The sequence below is a fragment of the Glycine max genome, chromosome 7, assembly GCF_000004515.6.
Source record: "Glycine max cultivar Williams 82 chromosome 7, Glycine_max_v4.0, whole genome shotgun sequence".
NCBI lineage: Eukaryota > Viridiplantae > Streptophyta > Magnoliopsida > Fabales > Fabaceae > Glycine > Glycine max.
The window spans coordinates 6,112,562-6,134,697 of NC_038243.2; the positions used below are offsets into that span (position 1 = coordinate 6,112,562).

Here is a 22,136-nt window from a genome sequence, read left to right on the forward strand (position 1 = left end):
AATTTAACCCAATTAGTAAATAACTGACTAAAGATTCAATATTTGTTCATGTATATAAGAAAAATCTATCAAAACATAATATTTATTTCTGTTATTTTTCATAAAAAGGATTAGTCTCTGACAATTCATTAGAAGATATGTCTTCTTTAAAAGAAAAAAAAAGGTAGTACTTACATTAGCTAAAATGTTTTTATTGTTATCTGATTTTTATTATCTGAGTTCTGGTTTTGCTTATTACTGTCTGAACCAATTTTACCTCTTCAAGTTGCACAAGCAAAGTTCTCCCTCAATCCTCTTCTCTCTCTCTCTCTCTCTCTCTCTTAATTCCTGAAAAGCAAGTAACTAAGGAAAAGAAAACACAACACACACACAAAGGAAAAAACAGAAAAACCATGTCTTCTCCAAGCAAGCGGCGAGAGATGGACTTGATGAAACTGTTAATCCACCACTTCTTCTGTTTTCCTTTTCCCTTCTATTTCCATTAAAGTTATAATTTTTTTTTTCTAATTGGGTGTCTAAGTTTGACTCTTGATTCTGATTTTGATGTTAGTTTTTTTTTTTAATTAATAGGATGATGAGTGACTACAAGGTGGAGATGATTAATGATGGAATGCAAGAGTTTTATGTGCATTTCCATGGACCCAATGAGAGTAAGTTCTCCTTTGTTTTTATCTATGTTACTTGCTTTAGAGCTTTTTTTGAATTGTTTTTGGTGAAAAAAGTTGGGTTGCTATTGCGGGTGTGTGGTAATTAACCATATATTGACTTTGGTGGCTCTAGATTTAGATTTGGGTGGCAGCAATAAGATTCTCATATGGAACTCGTAATCTTTTGTCTCCTTTTAATTCCTTTTTTGTTACTTGTATTGATTGCTCCGTGTGCATTCTGCAGAGTTATTGCATAAAGCAATTTCTGTTTGTTTTCTTCTTTTCATATTGTGGCTTTCCAAGTCTTAATATGACACTAATTTTTAGCCAGAAAATATTGGCATGATTTTTATTTATTTATTTATGCTGACAGTTTCTGTTTTTCACTTTTGTTTATTGTTCTGTCCCTGGTTCTAGAAATTGAACTGAGATAGAATGTTTTGGTTTGGGAAAGGTGCTGTTACTGCATTATGGACCTTAAATGTTTTGAATCTTGTTTTTCATCCTTGTGATGGTTCCTTGCAGGTCCTTATCATGGAGGTGTGTGGAAAGTGAGGGTTGAGCTGCCAGATGCTTATCCTTATAAATCTCCTTCCATAGGCTTTATCAATAAGATCTATCACCCAAATGTTGATGAGATGTAAGAATCTTGTATTATTGAATATTGCTGCGAAACTCTATACCTTGAGTAGTTTGCCTTGTGTTAATTTTAAGAATTGTGTGTGATCATATTGGATATTATAATAATTTCAGGTCAGGATCAGTTTGTCTTGATGTTATCAATCAAACCTGGAGTCCCATGTTTGGTAATGTTCTTTCTTTAAACCTAATGAGAAAATATTTGGTTTTCTATTTAAGTTTTCCATTTAGAAATTTTTTGGTTCATTTTCACATGTCTAAATATATGCATTGTTTCAGATCTTGTCAATGTGTTTGAGGTGTTTCTACCACAACTTCTTCTGTATCCCAATCCATCAGACCCCTTAAATGGTGAAGCTGCAGCTTTAATGATGCGGGATCGAGCCACTTATGAACAAAGGGTTAAAGGTATTGATTGATTTTGAAATTTCATTTTCTGAATATATATGTCTGTATGGCATATCAACAATTAAACTTGCTATGTTTTATTTGAGGCCTTTACTTTGTTCTTCCTTATTTGAGCTACAATTAAACTCTAAATTGGGAGGGGCGCTTGAATAAAGTTTTTAAACTCAGGGTAGTGGGTATGAACTACAATACTGTGCACATTCACCTACACTCTCACAGTTATAACAACTTACTAATAATTCTTAATCTCCTACTCTTATTCAATTAATAACACAATTATTTCTCTTCTATTGACTGCATCATGAACTTGATGACTATCTCAAGTTTACTTCCATATCCACCACTATTTTGACAATGCCTCCTATGATGCCATCAAATCCTAAACAGAAAAATGAGGCATATTACCGTATCTAAGGTGCATATGTGTATACGCTTGCAGAAGAGAAGCTTAGGTGTTAAATTTACTTGTGAAAGAGGAGACACTATTGATACTATCTTCATTTAAATTATACCGTAATCGCAAGCAAGTGAAAAGATGCTATCTGTCTTGTAACCTGGGTAGGACGCCACTAGCTGTTTATTATCATCATATCATAAGGAAATAAACCTTCCATTGAGTTCGTTGATGGAGATAATTTGTAAATCAACATTTAATTATGAGATACCATCATGTTATCCCTGCACCATTTTGTTCTGCCAATGTAACCTATATCAATCTGTGGGTCTAGTTGAAAACTTTATGTCTGTTATCCACATCCACCAATTGTTCACTCATTCACACCTTATCCATAAGGGTTTTATTTCTTCATTGTTAGTCAGGCTTCTGTATCATGTAAAGTTCCTTCATAGGCAGTCATGTGCCTTGTGCTTTGTGTATCTTTCTCATATAACTAGTACGGAAATTTAGAATTACACGTCTTTTGTTGACTTTATGAACACTAACTTGTACAAGGTATCACTTTGATTATTTCTCTAGACTTCAATTGTTGCAAAAACCAATTTCCATATAATTTTCAGGAACATTATTTTCTTAATGTAACATTTTCTCGTGTTTTTTACTTGCAATTTTCAGAGTACTGTGAGAAGTATGCTAAACCTGAAGATATAGGAGCTGCCACAGAAGAGAACTCCAGTGATGAGGAGCTAACTGAAGATGAATATGATTCTAGTGATGAACAGGTTGCTGGTAAGGCAGACCCCTAGCCTTGCATGCATGTCCTGTTCTTCTCATTCTATCTTTTACTTGTACATGATGTTCTAGTCATGTTAATTCACCTCATTAAATGTAATGTACTTGGTTGTGGATAGGGGGAAATTCTCCTTCCTGTTATTTAGTTTACTGTCACTGTAAATAATGTACCATTGATTACCTGATGCATTCTTATTTATTCTTAATCTCCTCCAAGTAAATGGATTAATTGCTTGTTTGGCTACATATCAAGATTTCTTCTACCATGGATGCATACGTTCCAATGTAAGATTTATGGCTAACATTAATTTGGGCATACACTTAAATTTTGTTTTAATGGTTCAAAATTAATTCAGTCAAAATTGGTTGTACACTTGTACTTAATTTTGAAACTAATGGATCTTAAGTTGTTAACATAATATTTTAATATTTTGGAATTGGGGCTTCATTAAATGAATTTTTCAAGTTTAATTTTCATGTATTATCAGGGTAAGAAAACTATATTTTAACCAATTAAAAATCGCCATAAGTATGACATTAAAAGTAGGTATTATTAAAAACTATCAATTTTATTATATATCATATTGGTAATGTATGATTAGATGGTACGCTACGGATGTATTTACATTTTTCTTTCCAAATCAGCTTGCCTTCCATTATAATTAGGATAAATAAATAATTCATGGATATGGTTTTCATTAGAAATTTTCTACAAATTAAACTAATCTGAAGATCATTCACCGCAATAGGGAACTTTTCCAAAAAAAATTAGGTCCTAATTGGTTAGCTGGATTGACTTTTAAAAGAATAAAGACTGAAAGGGGATGAAGCTATTACTCTTTTCAAGTTTGTTATAATTAATAATGCGATGTGTATTATATTCTACACAATGTTCCTAGAATTAAGGCTAGAATGGAAAGTCCTTGTTTGTTAAGAGAAATAATGAAAAGTTAAAAGGATGCTACTTAAAAAAATCTCATAATGGTAATTGATAATACGATCTAGAATGGTATCAATTCCTTCCACTTTAGAATGAATGGGCATTTTTTTCATGATGGACATTTGTTTTCAAGTCAATTTTGTTTCATTGACCGTTTCCAACAAACCGCAACATTAGTTGTCAGGTGTTTTGAATGGATTTCAATTTTTTTTTAAAGAGAACGAATTTCGCATTACTATTTGTGGGGTAAGAAGTAATAAAATAACTTTATTTTAAAATTAGAAAATACCTTATTTAAAACTATTTGTGGGATTAAATTTACTTCGTCAAATCTGATTTATCATAACATATTTACTACTATTATTCTTCTTAAAGCGCTTTCCCTCTTCCTCTCTTTCCATGTATACACTTTCTGTTTTCTTTCCCCGGTTAACAATTTTGTTCTTTGCTGTTTTATATAACTAGGAATATTTTTTCAACAGAGCCAACTAAGTATTAATTAAGAAAATTTTCTATCATTTAAATTTATTTGTAGCAATTTAATCTTTAAAAACAATGTTCTTAAGGGATCTACATGGAAATTAATGAAGCAATAGGCTATATTTTAACCCTATAATTTGTTAAGTTTTTACTAAAGTGAGTGTTTTTTTTGTTGACTTTTTGGTTGGGAAAGAAATTCGGACTAATTCGAAGTTCAGTTGGATAATAAGTAAATTCTGATTAACAATTATTTTTGTCAATGATCAAATTTAGATATTATCCTTTAGATACTATCCGAACGATTAAATTTTAATTTCAACATATTAATCATTAATCATTTGTGTCTAATCTCATAGTTATCAAAAGAGTTTAGAGTACCAATATGCATATAAACCGCAAAAAAATATGTAATTTAAATGTTAAAAACTGCAAGCTTTTTGAAAAATTATGCATTTTTTTGTTTATGAACAGCAAAAGTCAATGCATTATTAAAGGAGGCACTTAAGCACGAGATGTGCCAAGTCCTGTTACAAAAGTAGCATGTTTTCTGCATAATTATCACATACAAAGCACATGCCCATACCATACATGCATCACCTGATTCCCAAAGCTACGTGTTTACTGCTAAATAAATTGCCTCTATCATAACGGTAAGAGATTTTATTTTATTTTAAAAAAAGGACTAAAAATGTATGGAATCAAAAGTCAAGTATAGTTGATAGCAGTTTTTATGGAAAGGACCAAGGTGATATATTCATCCTTTTTTAAAAGGATTATATATATATATATATATATATATTTTTCATTTTGGAAATGAAATAGAAGTTACATAATTACACTTTCTTGTGCCTTTGAACCATATTGTTCTGGAGATGGTTATGTGTTGGCAACATGTGTCTATGGTTTCCCTTATATTGATAGGAACATATGATGTGTCAGCTTCCTTCAAAGATTTCTGGTTGTATGGTTTTCTTGAAGCGACAGAGATTACAAATTTGATCAAGCCCCTATGCTCATTGAGTTGATAAGGAGGGATCATTATGCGGTGCTAGATCTTGGTTGAAACAGGACCTTATTGTTCAATAACACCATATAATGTTAAAAAAAAACAAATAATTATGAATACTAACCAATAGACTCAATAATTCGCCTTGGTGTGTCTTTGCAAAATAAATGCGTCTATCTCTTTCCAACAAAAATAGATTTGAGAGAATCTAAATCCTATAAACCCGGTGATGAAAAGGATTCTTCCATGAAAAAGCATAACAATGACAAAGAAACCATAAAAACACTATTTAGTTTATGATAATGGAGTCATGATGATGCATACAAGATATTTTATTTGAGGCTCGTAATCATGTGATGTGATTTTTAAACTGATTACAATAACTATTGCAGCGTAATGAGTCAGTGAGTGCATTTGTGCCAAATAGATTGATTACTTATGCAGTCACATTATTGAGGAAAAAGACAAATGAGAAAAGGGTTATTCTAACGTGGGCCCAGAGGAGTAAGGATTATAACATGATGAAAAAACTTTTTTTCTTCTCTCCAAACTATGATTTCACAAACGGGATTTCCAGCTATGTGGGTAAAGGTAAATAATAATGCATTGTGAATCCCTCTATGGGCATGGTTGAATTAACTTTTTAACAAGTACTTATATAGAAAATAAAATAAAAATAAAAATGAAAATAAATTAACTTTAAGTATAAACTTAATTTAACTTATTTCCTGATTTTAATCCATGCAGATCCAACAATTACTCTGACCAAAAATAGGCCTAGGATTGAGACAAAATGAGTTACCTTCACCTAATTTCTTCATTCGGATTGATGAAATCTTTTTTCATCACAACAAAACGGTAAATTCACTTTACATTGCACCAAGATTGCAAATTAAAACTAACAAGATAAAACAAAGTCTTCAGTTCAAGTATTATAAATGAAAAAAATATAATTGAAAGAGAAAATCTGATTAAAATTGACTTAGTCAGATTCTTCCGTAGAAACGAGTTATTAATAAAACTGATAGATACTCATACAAATGTTATGATAGAAAAAAAAATAAAAATGGTAAATTACAAGAGGTACATTATTCTTTGTTTTTGTGGCAATTGATTTCTGTAGATATACACCTCTTTCTTTTTTTCTTCTTTCTGTTTTTTGTCAAATGTCTATGGGAAAGGGAAATGCATGAAAAACAGGTGCTTCAAATGAAGAAAAATAATACATTACGTGCTTTCTAAAACATTATTCGGCACATTTATACTATGGAGTCATAAGTTATCGGTCAGGTCCAACACAGATGGATCATGGATTACGTGTATTTTAGAGAGCTATATCTTATATAAAATCTTGGAATATTACTTTTACAGTTTTTTTTTGGAAAGATCCTGATTGGTAGGAGGTAAAAAAATGGAGTAGAGAGAAATAGAATGAATGAAAATAGATGAGAAATATGGTGATTTTTAGGGTGTTTTGTTTGAAAGAAATATAAAAGAAAAATGTTATGTCTAGGTAAAATCTATGTTGTCATCATGTATAAATATGAGTAAAATAGAAAAAGATAATATAAAAAAAAATATTTTTTTAACCTATTTTTACTCACTTTTGATGAGAAATTTCATGCCTATCAAACAAAATCAAAGGGATGAAAAAAAATTAAAAAGTGAAATAATTTTATAAATTTGTTTGTCTTTGATTATGTAGAAAACAAAAAATATAAAATAATGTAAATATCTTTTAAAAAATGTATATATAAAATAAGGATATTTGGATTATTTTATTGTTTAAATTAGCTTTCTTCCCTTTTCTTTTATACAAAATGACATACATAGTAGAGTTTGTAAGTTTGGCACTTTTTTCTCTCTTTATTCTCTTTCACTTTCCAGGCTTCCAAACAACAGAAGAAATAATCCTTGCTATTTCGTCCTTCGCTTGTCACATAATTCCAAACAAAGCACTAACTTTTTTTATTATATAAACGTCTCTTAATTTATATAAGATAACATTGCATATATTTAGCGCTAGCCATACCTCTCCTGATTTCTTATGCATTTTAAGAAAAGTCAAAATGATATATTAAAAAATGGAATGATCTGTAGTACAATTTTGTTGCGTGTCAATTTAATTTGCCCAAAGGTCAACGATCAGATATCCTGTTAAAATAACCAATATAGAACTCTGCATCTAACAAAAAAAAACTCTGTATCTGATGTCTATAATGATATTCTGTGGATATTTCCAACTGTAATAACAATCAATATCAGGACCATTCCAAAATACACAATACCCAGATTAAATATCCGAGTAATATTAGCTTTCTGTATTATTATTTTATCTAGTTCCCATCAGTTCTTTTTTTTTTTTTTTTTTTTTTCCTTTCGACATAAAATAAATGATCTAAGCTTCTTTTTTATGTAACATGGTAAGAAGGACGAATTGCCACCTAGGGAAACAGGGACCCTACCAGAGATGCATTTTTTCTAGACTAGCATGAAACAAGGGGTTACTATACAAAAGTTTCAGCTATCATCTAAAGAAAAGTTTTAATAGCAGCAACTGCAAGATGCAGATATTCAAACAAAAAAATTGGAGAACTTACATTTTAACTATTTAGGTAGCCGTAAAATACACTTTTTAAGGCCTAATTCTATATTAACAGTATGGGGGTAAACTCTATGAAAGGGCCACTAAAATTCTTCCTGAAACTAGTAGCAATATGTCCATTATTTACCATCCTTATATCCCCTGAGAATCCCTATGTATGGCTTGGTCTTCTCTTCCCAGAATCTGTTCTAAGCCTCTTTACAGGGTTTGCCCAGGCAACTGGCCCGCCAGATCCATTTGGTTGTTGAGATGGTTGGCCAGCCCACCCTTGTGCATGGGAACCCTGTTGAGATAATCTAGCATCCTTGGTGACTGAAGATGGCCCTGGAGTTCTCATGCTAGATGGTGAGGCAGGACCAGTTTTAGGTTTCACCACAGATTTCTCCCTGTCATTTCTTCTCTTCTTGCATACAACAAGTTCACCAGGATGCGCGAGCAGGGAAGAATCATCCTGCTGTTGCTCCCTAGTGCTGCTTCCCCCACCACTTCCAGTTCTTGATTCCCTCTGCGGCAAATGAACTTTAATTCTGTTGTTTTCACTGCTAGAAGCTGATCCCCGTTGCAGTGACCTCTGCAAGGCATATGACTCAGTTTCCATCTCGTTTATCAGCTTGTGCCTCTTGCTTTGGCCGACAGCCACTTGCCTTGGGGATGTTACTGTACTGGCAGTAGCTTGACTGGAGAAAGAAAGTGCACTTCTTGCATCTCGGAAGTCCGTATCAGGAAATGCAATTTTCAAGATATCAAAAAAGAGATCATGAACCTTCCTTGCTTCAGTTCTTACCTGCGAAAAACAATATTTTCAACATCCATCAAATATTTGATATGGTAAATTCTAGTACAAATCAGTTGAGATTATATTATCTTAATCATATTATCGAAATCAACAGTAGCCTAGAACATCAGGCAGCAAAAGATGAGACATCAGACATTTGACAGCAAATTCACAGAAGAATCACTTAGAAGTTAGAAGTATTGGTCAAATGGAATACAAAGTGAAATATGTAAATCTTGTTAAATTTTCATATTTAAACAATCAAGATGTAAATGGAAGCACATTGATTATCGGAACCAGGAATTTTCATTTCAATAGATTTTTCCTCTTTGCTTGATATAAAAACACAGAAACGTTTGAATTAGTTAAAGAATCCATCATAAACATTATTAATATGGTGATACTGTTTGGACAACTATCAGCAAATGTTGCAGAAACAGAAGCCTGACCTTAAAGATAAGATATGCCAAAAAAGGAGAAAAGATGCAATGCCAAGGATAGGAGTGATTGATTAGTCTCTGGACTTCACTAAAAATACTTTAGATTTTTGTTTTGAACTTTGGCTCAATTAGCAGAATATATAGCTACACAACAAAAAAAGAAACAAAATCTTCAGGAATAAATCCGACCAGTAGTTGAGAACTTAGTGGTTAAGTGTTTCACTAAGTTCATTGAAACAAAAGAAGAAATAAACAGTTAAAATGCAGCTATTAATATTATAGGAATAGGATATAATTCATAATTAAAAATAAGACTTCAAAACATATGCATATTCTACTAAGCTTATGTTTTGGCTAGGATCAAAGTATCCAATGTGTTTGTCCTAAGTAACTCAAGATCATACATCTAGATTTCTTCAAACACAAACCAAACATGCTAAGTTGTTTTTGGAAACTGATTAGTTTCCATCTTGAGAGGGCAAGTTAGTGCAACAGCTTCCACCAAAAGCCAATAAAGTACAGATCCAGATAAGAAATCTCACCTCATGTGAAAAACCATAAAAATGCATTGCACTCTTCAACATGAACTGCACATCAAATACAAGCTCTGTTGCTCCATTATACTCAAATTTATCAATCCGCTGATCAATCTTTCGCAGATCTAACAGGCTATTTACAGACCCAGAATTTTCAATCCTCTTCCACAAATCCGTTAACAAAGGAACAATCTCATGGCCTTCCTTGTCTATTCTCCTTTGGAGCTTGCTAATTACATTTTTGCACTGCCAGTACAGAAATCAAATGAGTTTAAATACTTTAAGTACATGAGCAAACATGGAGATTTGAGAATATTTATATAGCCTGCAAATAAGTCTAGTCAAATGAAATGAGCAAAGTCAAAAACATTTTCAAGACAGCTGGTAAAGATACCTCAGCAACTTTGTTTTTAGGGGGAAGGGGAAGTTTCCCCATTCCTAGGATAGGGCATGCCATAAGCCTCAACGAGGACTAAAGATATTTACAAATGATCCACCAATGAAGTATTACCAGTAAGAGTTGAACCCAAGACCATTTTGTTTATTCAGCAGTTGGTGAATCCTCATTGGCAACCATATATTTTTTTTTTAATTTATTAATTCGGTTGTAAATTAAGAAAAATTAATAATGGTTTCTGCTTATTCTCATTGTATGGAAGAAGACCACTCCATAAGAAAACACATGACCATCACCATAGAAAAAGATGCAACATTAATCAATTAAAGATGCATACCCTTCTCTGGATAATTTCAGTCATCTTAGTGCCATGTGCTGAAGATCCGCTAGAATTGATAGGTTTTCCTTCCCAGCTTTCTCTGGAGTGTTCACCACCATCTTGTGAAGGCACAGACATGCAATTCAAACGGCTTGACTTTGGAGATCCATGTAATTTGGATGTATTAGCTACTCTCCTTGAAGGTAAGGTTCGCTTATTTTTTAACGATGGTGAGTTTTGTTCATGCCTGCTGGCATTGGAGTCACCAAATAATTTGGATTCTGGGTCAGTCCTCAGTTGCGCTTGATATTTGTGGTCTGCTTGGACTGCCAAATGAGATGCCATTTCACTACCAGATTTTTCTTCAGGTCTTTCAGTGGCATGACGGGGTCGAACACGAAGACTGCGTTTACGTTTAATCTTCGGTTTCTGCAAAACTTGTTCATCCTCACCTTCATCACGATCATGAATCCAACTTCCAGACAATTGATGGTCCATGTGAGAATCACCAGATACCGCAATTTCCCCTTCCTCTAACTCATCTGTCTGCCAAAAATCATCATAAAGATATTTATTAAGAATGAGATAGAACAAACAACTACTGAAAAAAAATCAAGTATAGCAACATACCATCCTTTTTGAAATGGAGCTTGGCCGAGCATCTAATGCAGAGAGGGAACCAAATTTCTGAGAGGAAACTGATGGTGATACTATCTGTCTCACTCTTTGACTGTCCGAGGACGATCCTGAGGAGCCAGCTTCTTCAACCATCTGATTATTTCTAGCACTTTCTAAAGATTGAGGAAATTCATATCCAGCATCACAAAGCAGACCATCTTCCAGTTGATCTTTATCAATGGTCTGAGCTCCATCAGCCACGCTATACCCATCATCATCAAATTCTCCTATTTCTCCTTCATGTGCATATTCATTTCTTTCATCAGAACTTACTTCAGAGTATTCCAAAATTTCATCATCCAACTCTTTATAATTAGGATGCTTTTTTCCCTTGGGTCGTCCCCTTTTTCTTTCAGAACCAAATTCACTTGATTCCATGCCAATACTGCCACCCAATAAAGTGTTCTTTGATGGCCTTTTTGATAGAGCACCAATAGCAGCATTTACTTCTCTTGTATTGGCTCGAAGCCACTTAGGCACATGATCATAACGTGTCATCTCCTCAATCCAATCAAGTTCATCATCCATTTGATCAAACAGTTCAATTTCCTCTTTACTCCTGGCAATCATGCGATTTACTTCCTGCAGTGAGGGAACATCATGGACAGTTTCTTGATACCTTTCTTCATCATGTAATAATGTCTCCAAAGTCAAACGCCTCTCTTCATGTGTTGTTCTTTGATCAAACCGTCCAGCATTAATAACCTCGTCAGCCATATCTATCTTATATTGTTGAATATTGTTCCTTATGAGGCTCTCAATGGACCCCATGTAGCGATCCTTACCTGCAAGTTCATCCTCCATATCAACAGTGCCTCCACTTCTCAGTTCATCCTCCTTCTGATGACTAGCGATTTTGTCAACAACAGCTTCCATGTATATAACTTTGACTTCTCTTGTCTGTCCAATACGATGAGCTCTGGCCACAGCCTGCTCCTCATTCTTAGGGTTTGGATCAGGATCATAAATGACAACCGTGTCAGCAGACTGAAGGTTGAGGCCTCGTCCAGCAGCTCGAATACTGAGCAGGAAAATGAAACAATCTGAATCAGGGCTGTTGAAGTCCACTATCGCTGATTCACGGTCTTCCAAACTAGTTGTCCCATCAATTCTTCTGTATACAAGTCTTCGCCACTGTAGATATTCTTCTAAGATGTCTAGAAGTTTTGTCATGGTACTGAAAAGTAGAACTCGATGTCCAGTTCTTTGAAGTTTTATGAGGATCCTATCCAGGATCCACAATTTTCCACATGATTTTACAATGAATTCCTTAGATAGGTCACTGAAGAATGGATAATTAAGCAATGGATGATTGCAAGTCTTACGCAGCTCCATGCATCTATTGTTTAAAGTTTTATATTGCTTCATCTGGTATGCTGGATTCCTATGAAGCTTGCGTTTCTCATCCTCAGGATCAAGACGAAGGGTGCCAGTTGATTTGACCCAGTCATAAATGGCACTCTGGACAGCTGACATTTTACATTTCAGAACTATGCTGACCTGCAATGAAGCATTAATATAAGCATTGAGAAACAGGAGTATGAGTAAATGGTCAAGTTAGAGGGCTATAATCCCACCTTTGGAGGAAGTGAGCCTTCAACATCTTCAACACGACGCCTGAGCATGAAAGGCTCAAGAATCTGATGAAGTCGATGGATAATAATAACTTTCTTCTCTGTCTCAAGCCAATCATCCTCTACATTTTGAGTGGGACCTTCCTTTTGAAATGGTTTCGAGAACCAATCATTGAAGGCTTTCTTATTATCAAAAACTTCAGGAAGAAGTAAATTTAAGAGAGACCAGAGTTCCTTCAAATCATTCTGCAGAGAAAGAAACACACCATTAATAATTCCATAAAAAAAATTATATCGTTTGAGCGATCCTGACCGTCCATAGACTCACAATTTGAGCGATCCTGACCGAGCTTACCCGAGTTTACAAAAAACGATTCTGCAACAGAGTTGTTGCAATTGATGGCACCAAACTCGTAAACACATACATTATCACAAGTGAACAAGCGAGTTTGATAACAGTTCTTTCAACTCTAGTTAAAATACAGGCATATACAAAAAAGAAACATAATAGTATCTGGCTTTGTGATGGGAAAGAACTACATGAACCAAAGATAAACTGTTACTTGGAATAGTACCATGCTTAGTGTCATTCATCAGGTATGCATGACCCAACACAAAACTCAGACTAATACCTTTGTTAAGGACTTAAAGCTAATCTAGGCTTATCAGGTACACTATCCCTTATTGGCAACAAACAATAAAGGAGAAAATTTGATTTTTGGTTTAAATATATCTCTGGTACCTATTTCTAACACTCAATTTCAAATTTCAATTTATGTCTTTACAACACCGTGAGATTGGTATGAAGTTACAGCAAAAGATATAGACCAAATTGTAAATAACTGTCATGAATAGGGACGGAAGACATAATATTGTTGGTCCATATTTGTACTAACTCCAACAGACCGCAAATAACTGTCACAAATAAGGATTAAATTGAAAATAGCTGTCATGTCAATGGGACCAAATTATTTTTAATCTTCATTTTTTAAATGGTTCAGTATAAAATTTGTCCCTCATCCCTTACCTGTCCTCATATCCCAGAAAGAAAACTGCACAACATAATCTCTCATATATGGAATGCTATAAAACATCTTGAGGATTTCTAAATAAGAGCTCTAATTTGTACAGGTTAAGATGCAGGTTAATTCTTAACTGATAGTTCAGCAAGTAAAATAGTTTTTTAACTTTTTTTTTTCTTGCACTCTCATGCAAGTGTCTTTGGAAAATGTAAAGGAACTTTTGTTATCAAGGGAAGCACAAATTGATCTGAACTGGTAGTGTTTGATCTAACAGGCACACAGTAAAAATGAAAGAACACATACATTCACAAACATTACCATATACAATAATGCATATTGAGTAAGGGCAAAGCAGACCTGTAATGGTGTTCCTGTCAAAAGAAGACGTCTTTGACAACGATATCTATCAAGATCGCGTGCTAAAACTGAATCTCTATCCTTCATTCTCTGTGCTTCATCAATTATGATATACTTCCAATCAATTTTTGAAAGTTTTGACCGGTCATACATGATGAACTCATAAGTAGTCACAAGGACATTAAATTTCATAGCACAAACCTCCTGCAATTGTAGCAAAAAGGAAATTCAGCAGCGAATAACAAAATACTAACATTTTAAGTGATTAGTGAGGCACACTTACTTGGGAAAATAATTTTGACCGGTGATCCTTGCTTCCAACATAAAAAATGCATGAAACAGATGGCAACCAATTATAAAACTCACTCTGCATAATGAACATAATTTTTCTTGTTAAAAACAAAATCACAGAGAAAGGAAATGTCCATCAAATGAATAAATTGAAAGCTCACCTTCCAGTTGACCAAAACAGCATTTGGGACTATTATAAGATGTGGGCCATAGTTTCCTTTAAATTCCATCAAGTAAGCAATCAATGCCATGACCTAGCGAGAAAAAAATATAAGTTTATTGAAGGAACACACAAGTACTACAGTGAATAATTATGTATTACCCATACAAATACAAATAAACATCCAATATATCCCATGTAAGACATAACAAACTTAACTAGGAACTATGAAGTCACTCAGCTCCAAAAACAAAATTAATGATAAACATTTTTTCCAATCTAAGCAAGAGCAACAAAAAAAAAAACAAAAACATAATACTAACCTGTACAGTTTTACCAAGACCCATCTCATCCGCCAAAATTCCATTTAACTTGTTGTTATACAAAGAAAGCATCCATTGCAAACCAACCTTTAAAAATATAATGTATCAAAGTCTTGAAAACTTGCTCAAGAAGACAGCATAAAGAAATCACTTGAAAACTTGAAAACTGTTTCATATAATGTAGCAACCTACAAGCTGATAGTCTCTCAATGTTCCAGCTCGTAACATTGATGGTTGCCTTATGACTGTTTCATTCACAGCATGGGCAAGGTTGTAATACCTGAAAGTAGCCAAAATGGTAAACATTCAAGCATCAGATGCATAATTATACAAACCAATTAAGTAAAGTTTTAAAATCATAGTTGTATAAATATTTTCAAGACATTTAAGTTAAAACGCCAAAAAAGATCATAAACAAATTATGAGCCAACGACTCTCACTAAAATGCACCTCCACTCAAGAACTTGTGCAAAAAGTCAAGGTGGAAGCAAAAATAAAAATAAACTAACAAAAACACACTTGTTGACAGATGAGCTGTCTCTAGGAGCATTCATCTCCAGAAAACGATTTCTAATCATCACTTCCTCTCCGGCACAAGCTGCAGCTGCTCTGACTTCTTCTTCAGAAAGACCCTTTAGTAAAAAACAGATGATGGGTCAGAGACATGTAAATAACATTAAAGACCAAGTTCAAATAGTACAACCTCCAAACTAATTTGTATAGAAAAAGGGGAGAAAAATTAAGACTTTTCTCAAAACATTGGTAGAAGAGGAGGGGGAAGGGGGGAGACGACTTAATGAAGCATGCCTGCAATCGTGCAGCAGCTGCAGCGGCTTTTGCTGCTTCCTCTACTTCTTGTTGATTTTTAGCAGTCGTTATCTTACTTCCTAATTTGTGTAGATACTCTTCAGTCTGGGTTAAGAAAGTCGAAAGAACAGCATATCTCTCTGCAGCATCACCAGGGATGCTAGTCTGCTGCTCCAGCAACATCTCCCTATATCTGTCAACATCATTGTTTTTTAAGGCTTCCAGCCTTTTGTTTCTGTCATCATCTTTATGTTTTGAGAACTCCCGCAACATCTTCTCATGATATTTGGCGACTCCCCTGTTGCGGGCAGTACGGGCATCACGAATGGCCCAGTGAGCCTCAAGAAGCTTCTTACGCCACTGAAATATAGATTTGAGTTGCTTCTCCCTTACTGCTCTCTGAGATGCCTGCACTTGTCTAGCAAGTTCCATGCGCTGACGTTCACACAGCCTAACAAACTTGCGATATGGCCTATCTGGCATTGCCATTATCTCTTGTTGCTGTTGATCAATCTCATCCCTTAAACGTGCCTGAAGATCTACTAGGCGAAGCTTTTTCTCTTCAATTCGGAGCCTCAGCACAAGATCTGGCCTAATTCTTTTCCTCTCTAAGTTTACTGCCAATAAACCTTCAATCTTCTTTAAATTTTCTGTCCTTTTCTTGTTAAGTACTTCCATGCCTTCCTCAAAAAGAAGATCTTTGACATCATATGCTAGTGACAAGTTATTGTTGTTGTTTAGCATCATTGATGACCCAAAGGAGTCATGTTTCCTAGTAAAGAAAGGAAAATCAAATAGAGGTCCATGGTATTTTCTGGTTGATCCCACATCCTTTGGCTGGGGAACAGAGCTCGTTTGTGCAGGTTTCTTAATTTGCATTGTGTCGGATACATGAGCCTGCGGTGCAACAGCCTTTCCCCTATCTAATGCTAACTCATTTCTAACAGTATTATTATTTACACGTTCACCATCCTGGTTTGATTTAACAGAGCATCCAATTGATTTCTGCTCTTCCTTTCCAGCAGATAATGTTGGAGCAGATTCCTTTGACACAGGAGGTGCAACAGCTTGAACATGAACTGCGGGTACAATGGATTTCTCATCTCTGACAAAGGATTCCTGCTTTAAAGAACTCTGACCATTAATACTAGGTATAGACAGTGGCTCCTTAGCACTGGACTCAATTGGGCTTATTAGTTCTGCCACAATATTTCCAGCAGGTTTGTCTTGGTTTTGTCCTCCTGCAGCATGATTTGGCTGTTGCACCTGCATCTCAAGAGGTGGTGGAACAATAGCCCGAAGAAGTTCTTGAGGCAGAGTACCTTCTCCTTTCTATAAACCAACAGAAAAAAGAAAATTAGGAGAATCTCCTTTCAGATTATGCATAGTATATCATTTCTAGGGCTATTTAAAATTACAAATAGCACACACAGACACAAGGGAGAAAGGTGCAGACAGACTAGACAGAAGGAGAAAGGAATCAGAAATTTAACCTTCAGCCGCCTAAATGCTAGTATCTGTGCTTTCAGAACATGTAGCTGTTGCTTTGTAAAACTGGTTCGGTGCTGAGGCATTTGAGTTGGTGGTCCTTGAGATTTGGCGTGATTTCCTGAACCCCCTTCATTTGTTGGACCTCCAGCCTGAGGAGCAGATTGGTTTAACTGCCTCATGTACTGCATTTGAGGAGGTTCTGGACCAGATGATGAAGTTTTTGCATTCAGAGGATGGTCTGCACTGAAGTTTGTGTTGGCAGAAGACTGCTGAGAATGCATAGAGGGCATACCATTTCCAACTACTACTGGTTGCCTCGGAGGAGCTTGAGACTCTCTGCCACGAACATTGAATTGCTGTGTTGCCATTTCACTGGAGTTACCAGCTATACCAGCATTCGTTATTGAGCCAAGATGGCTGGGTGGAGCTGTCTGCCTGGCTTTTGAAGAACCTGACTGCCCAGACATGTCACTGGACGAATTTGCATGTGCTGAGCTCTCACTTGCAACTGCTGGAGATGTAACCTGCTGCTTTGAAACAGGGACAGGTGATGACTGAGCACCAATGCTGCTCTCATTGACCTTTGATTGTGAGACCATCCTTGACTGCATCAGTGGAATGAGCTGCGCCATTAAGTGTGCATTTGCAGGATGTGATAAATCAATATTACGTTCACGTGCCCATGCCTGCATAGCCTGCAATTGAGCAGAAGCTGCAATCTGAGTGTTTACAACATTTTGGATGCCCTGCTGTGTTTCTGGTGCTTGCATGGGTCTTATCATATTTCCAGAAATTAAATGTCCAATGGTTGGTCCCTGGGTCAAAGGCTTTCCTTCACTCTTCTGATCAGGTGCTATTTGTTGTCCTTGCTCCATTTGCTTGTCACCACGAGCAACACGCTCAGATGAATTCCTAGAGGATGATCCTTGACCTTGATTTGCTGCCTGCATAGACATAATGTCTTGCATTTTCAAATGTCCCATACGCATCTCCTGATCCTTCAGAGATGCAGAGCTTAACATTCCCGTTTTAGTGTGCTGCTGTGACTGAATTCCTAAAGTAGGTCTTTGTTGTGCATGGAGAGCATATTGAAGGTATGCTTGATGGACAGGATTTAGCGTTTGCTGCTCAATTCCTTGACCCCTTTGGTGGGTATCCTGGTTGGAACCAAGATGCAATTTTCGAGGCTGCTGAGGCAGTTGCATGGCACTAGGGGATGAGAAATTGTTATTCCCAAATACCCCCTGAATCCCTGCTTGATAAGCTAAAAAAGCTTCATTTCCTTCTGGCTTTCTAAGCAGTTGCTGTTGAAATGACTGCATATGTACACAGGTTAACACTAATCACTTGGTGAAAAGGATGCACTAAATGCAAAACAAATATAGGATCATAAAGAAAAGTTCACTGATATCAAGTATATGAAAATTGTCAAGTACCACAACCTCATTTGGTTTCAGCTTACAACCACATTCACGAATTAAGATTTATGCGCAGGGGAGGGGGGGTAATGGTAGGTAAGAAAATTTCATGTAAGCTACTTACAATTTAACAAAATAACTATACAAACATGAAAGAAGAAGCAAGACGATGATTATGACTTGTGACAAATCCCTAACCACCATTAACACAAAACATGCAGAAAATCAATCATATATTAATGAGCAAAACATAGATGCAAAACTGACAACCAACAGGAAACAGACGATTTGAAATTAATGACATCACTAAGGAGGTTTCACTACTCAAAACAGTAAGTGATAGGGCAACAGAATAAATTAAGGCTAAGGTTAACAGTATGCAGAAGCTGACGAAACAACCCTTTTAACACTTGCAACTTGAATTTTGCCTGGCTTTATAATCTACATTTAATCAACATGTTTAAATTACAGCTACAACAATAGCACCTGAAGGAGAGGGGGGCATAAGCAATTAAGGCTATGCAGAAGCTGACAAAACAACACTTTTTACTTTCAATTTGAATTTTGCTTGGTCGTGTAATCTTACATTTAATCAGCATGTTTAAACTACAATTACAACAGTAGCACCTAAAAGAGGGGGGAGGTAAACCAAAACACGAACCTAAGGTTATAATACCCAGATGTTTCATAACTCATATTCTAAAAGGAAATCCTAGGAACAAACAGAATAGTTAAGTTTGCAAATAATTAAACGTTCCACCGGAACATAAAATAAATGCAAAAAGAGACCAATTAGTTAAAAAATTCAAACGCCACAGCAAGGTTCACATTGCTGCGATGGAAAGGAAACTAGACTGAAAAAAACTGACAATGTCAGCAGCACTCAATTGCACCACCCCCCAAGTTCAATGCTCTTTCCAGCACACTCTCCTAAATTAGTAAAACATGCCTTGTTTGACTTCTCTTGTACACCTCAAAAATTAATTGCACTTGAAATAAACAATCACATACCCGACAAAACCAAGTCAGACAAGTACGAGGTTGTCATACCACCAAACACACACACAAGCACAAAGTCTCACTTCAACACAATTTCCAACATGCACGGAACTCCCAATTCCCAAAACCCCACCAAGTGTCACAACACAAGTCATCAAAACTTCAAAACCCACAAAAATAACGTCACTATTTAACCCACACACACAACACTAGGCACCACCACCACTTGTCAAGGTAACATGTTTTCTACTATATTTAATGGAATTCAGCTAAAACCCAAAATCCACACCTGCCTAGAACCTATCTGCTGCTGTTGTTGTTGTTGCTGCTGCTGCATAGAGTCCAACCCCAACTGCGACGCCGAAGACGACGAAGTCGGCGACGCCGCGGCCGAAGACGTCCCCGTCCGGCCCGCCGGCCCCACTCCGGGGTTCCGGCCGCCGCCTCCGCCACCGGATTGCATGCAAACTAGCTCACAATTTCAATGACACACACGTGCCAGCGAAGAAATCCCCCAATTCAGATCACTCTCTCACTAAAAACTCCCAAAATAAAATAAATTCAATTCAATTTTTGGAAAAAAAAAAAAAAAAGAGACCCCACAAAATGAAAAAAGAAAACCCTCACATCCCTCCAAAATTCAAGCGAGACACTGAATAAGAGAATCTTTTGGTTTCCCACAACGCATCAGCGTCCACCATTGCTTTCTCTCTCTCTAGATGGAACCGATTTTCTCTCTCTAAAGAATCGTAGATCGGAAGGGCGCGGAGAAGAGAAGGGAGAAACGAAGTTGGTGTTGTTGTCCGAATCGGTGAGTGTGATGATTCCACTATGTGGGTCGCACGCGATTGTGCGTTCTTGGGTCAAACCCTAACCATTTTTTTTTTCTTTTTTTTATGAAAAAAAAAATGTTTGGCTTTTATTTTATTTTTTTTGTTGAGGGAGAGGTTGGTAGTTGACAGAGTGAAAGAAGGGTGTGTGCGCCTTTATGCCAAAAACAAGGGATGTAGGGTCGAGTTCCCTGCGGTCACTGATTTACGGAAAGTGTCCATTGAGAGTGCCCTTGGCTTTTTCTCTAAATTACCAGACAATCCCTCTCTTAACAAAATTCATTTTATAAAATAAAGGTTAAATTATTTTTTTATTTTTCTAATTTTGTTTTTTAGATTGATTTTGGTCTTTTAATTTTTTAATTTAATCCTCCCATCTAAATTATAAGAAATCACACTTTATAATGATTCAAAATTATTAAATAATTTTAAATTGTCACAAAAATATATATTTTTAAAAAAGTAAATCAATTTTAAAAATTAGAAGATTAAATTAAATTCAAAAAATCAAAGGATCAAATTGAACCTAAATAATAAATTAGAAGACTAAAATTTTAATTTAATTTAAAATTAATTTTAAAATAATGTAATTTATATTTTAAAAATTTTATATAAAAACAAGTTAATAATAAAATTAAGTATAATTTTTTTGTCCAACGCTAAAATTACCTACAGTTGCTTTAATTTGAAATCAATTATAGACCCAAACTTAAATTTACAACATGAAACTAAACATATAAAAATACCTAAAATCATGTTAAGCGTGTTACTTGCACATTGAATATGTGCGTCCTAGTGTTTTTTTCCCATCCAATTCCTTTTGTTATATATAAGCTACAACTAGATGTGTTGATCATAACATAAATCATCCCAAACACAATGTGGAACCAAATAGAGACTAACTAGTATTTTGACTTGATTTTAATGAATCTAATGAGAAATTAGGCATGCACTAAAGTCGTGTTTGAATTACTGTTAGAAGTTTGTTAGAGGAAGCAAATATATATACTTTTGAGGAAGTAACTCTAATGTATGTTTTACTCCCAATGTACTTTTGAAAGGATACAAAAACAGTACCTCAAACATGCGCTAAGGTTATGTTTGGATTAAAATTTAAAAATAATGTTACGAATTCCCATTCACTTAATAGAAAAGGAAAAAAGATTGTTACTTTTGGACTTAAAGTACTTTTAGATTCTCCAAACTTTAATTTATACATGTTCTGCGTAGGCGTATAAGTTACCAATCAGACAATGTGTAGGCTTGATACAAATGCTTTACAAAAACTGTCATCAAGAGTTAAATAAATGTAGTATAAATTAATATAACAACATGAAATTCATAACAATTCACAAATATTATACACTACATGAACTCAAATATAAACAAAATTAATAACTTTTGCGACAGTTAACAAAGATAATTAATATCATTTAATTATACTTATCACATTTTAAAAAAATCCTAAAGTATCTTTAATTATAACTTGATATTAAAATAAGAAAAAGTTATTGGAAATAAAATCTTAATTAATTAATGAATATTTTTAAGATAGTATCATTAAATATGGTGAAAGTAGTAAAAATTTATTTATATTTAACTCCATTTTTTTTTCTTATGTTTGAGTTTGAATTAACAAACAAGTTTAACTTAATTAATTGAATAAAATGTGTTATTTTATAAATCTCTTAATAGTATTTTCTTATTTTTATAAATAAAATAATGTTTGAATTCAAAGGGAGTATTTAACAAAAGAAAATTTAACCAAATAATAAATAAAAAGTTTAATAAAATATAATGTCGAC

At 34.8% G+C, this 22,136-nt stretch overlaps 2 protein-coding genes across 3 annotated transcripts; one reads left to right on the plus strand and one right to left on the minus strand.

Annotated features, from left to right (window-relative positions):
• The first annotated feature begins 209 nt into the window (after positions 1 to 209).
• Positions 210 to 3,089, plus strand: UBC4 (ubiquitin carrier protein 4). Of its 2 annotated transcripts, none has more exons than XM_014777372.3 (6): positions 210 to 456; positions 571 to 650; positions 1,173 to 1,287; positions 1,401 to 1,453; positions 1,566 to 1,694; positions 2,767 to 3,089. In XM_014777372.3, the coding sequence occupies exons 2-6, from the start codon at positions 572 to 574 to the stop codon at positions 2,895 to 2,897; spliced, it is 507 nt and encodes a 168-aa protein (XP_014632858.1). In that variant the 5' UTR covers positions 210 to 456; position 571; the 3' UTR covers positions 2,898 to 3,089. The 2 variants fall into 2 exon arrangements, with proteins under 2 accessions (XP_014632858.1, NP_001237603.1); NM_001250674.1 differs by having other exon boundaries at positions 377 to 436; positions 2,767 to 3,065.
• Positions 3,090 to 7,834: 4,745 nt separating this feature from the next.
• Positions 7,835 to 20,483, minus strand: LOC100793092 (ATP-dependent helicase BRM). The gene is made up of 14 exons (XM_003528799.5): positions 19,791 to 20,483; positions 17,087 to 18,400; positions 15,594 to 16,925; positions 15,306 to 15,418; positions 14,979 to 15,066; positions 14,787 to 14,873; positions 14,465 to 14,557; positions 14,296 to 14,379; positions 14,013 to 14,216; positions 12,637 to 12,879; positions 11,012 to 12,559; positions 10,400 to 10,927; positions 9,672 to 9,911; positions 7,835 to 8,698 (listed from the first exon to the last, which is right to left on the minus strand). Exons 1-14 carry the CDS (start codon positions 19,962 to 19,964, stop codon positions 8,066 to 8,068), a joined length of 6,681 nt encoding a protein of 2,226 aa, XP_003528847.1. The 5' UTR covers positions 19,965 to 20,483; the 3' UTR covers positions 7,835 to 8,065.
• Between the last annotated feature and the right edge of the window lie 1,653 nt (positions 20,484 to 22,136).

Coding starts and splice junctions, on each gene's coding strand:
- LOC100793092 (XM_003528799.5), bottom strand. CDS start 19,964: ATGCAATCCGGTGGCGGAGGCGGCGGCCGGAACCCCGGAGTGGGGCCG. Junction 14,874..14,978: donor CATTGAGAGACTATCAGCTT/GTAGGTTGCTAC, acceptor ATATTTTTAAAG/GTTGGTTTGCAATGGATGCT. Junction 14,380..14,464: donor CTGTTTTGGTCAACTGGAAG/GTGAGCTTTCAA, acceptor TTCATTATGCAG/AGTGAGTTTTATAATTGGTT.
- UBC4 (NM_001250674.1), top strand. CDS start 393: ATGTCTTCTCCAAGCAAGCGGCGAGAGATGGACTTGATGAAACT. Junction 437..570: donor GAGATGGACTTGATGAAACT/GTTAATCCACCA, acceptor TTTAATTAATAG/GATGATGAGTGACTACAAGG. Junction 651..1,172: donor TTTCCATGGACCCAATGAGA/GTAAGTTCTCCT, acceptor GGTTCCTTGCAG/GTCCTTATCATGGAGGTGTG.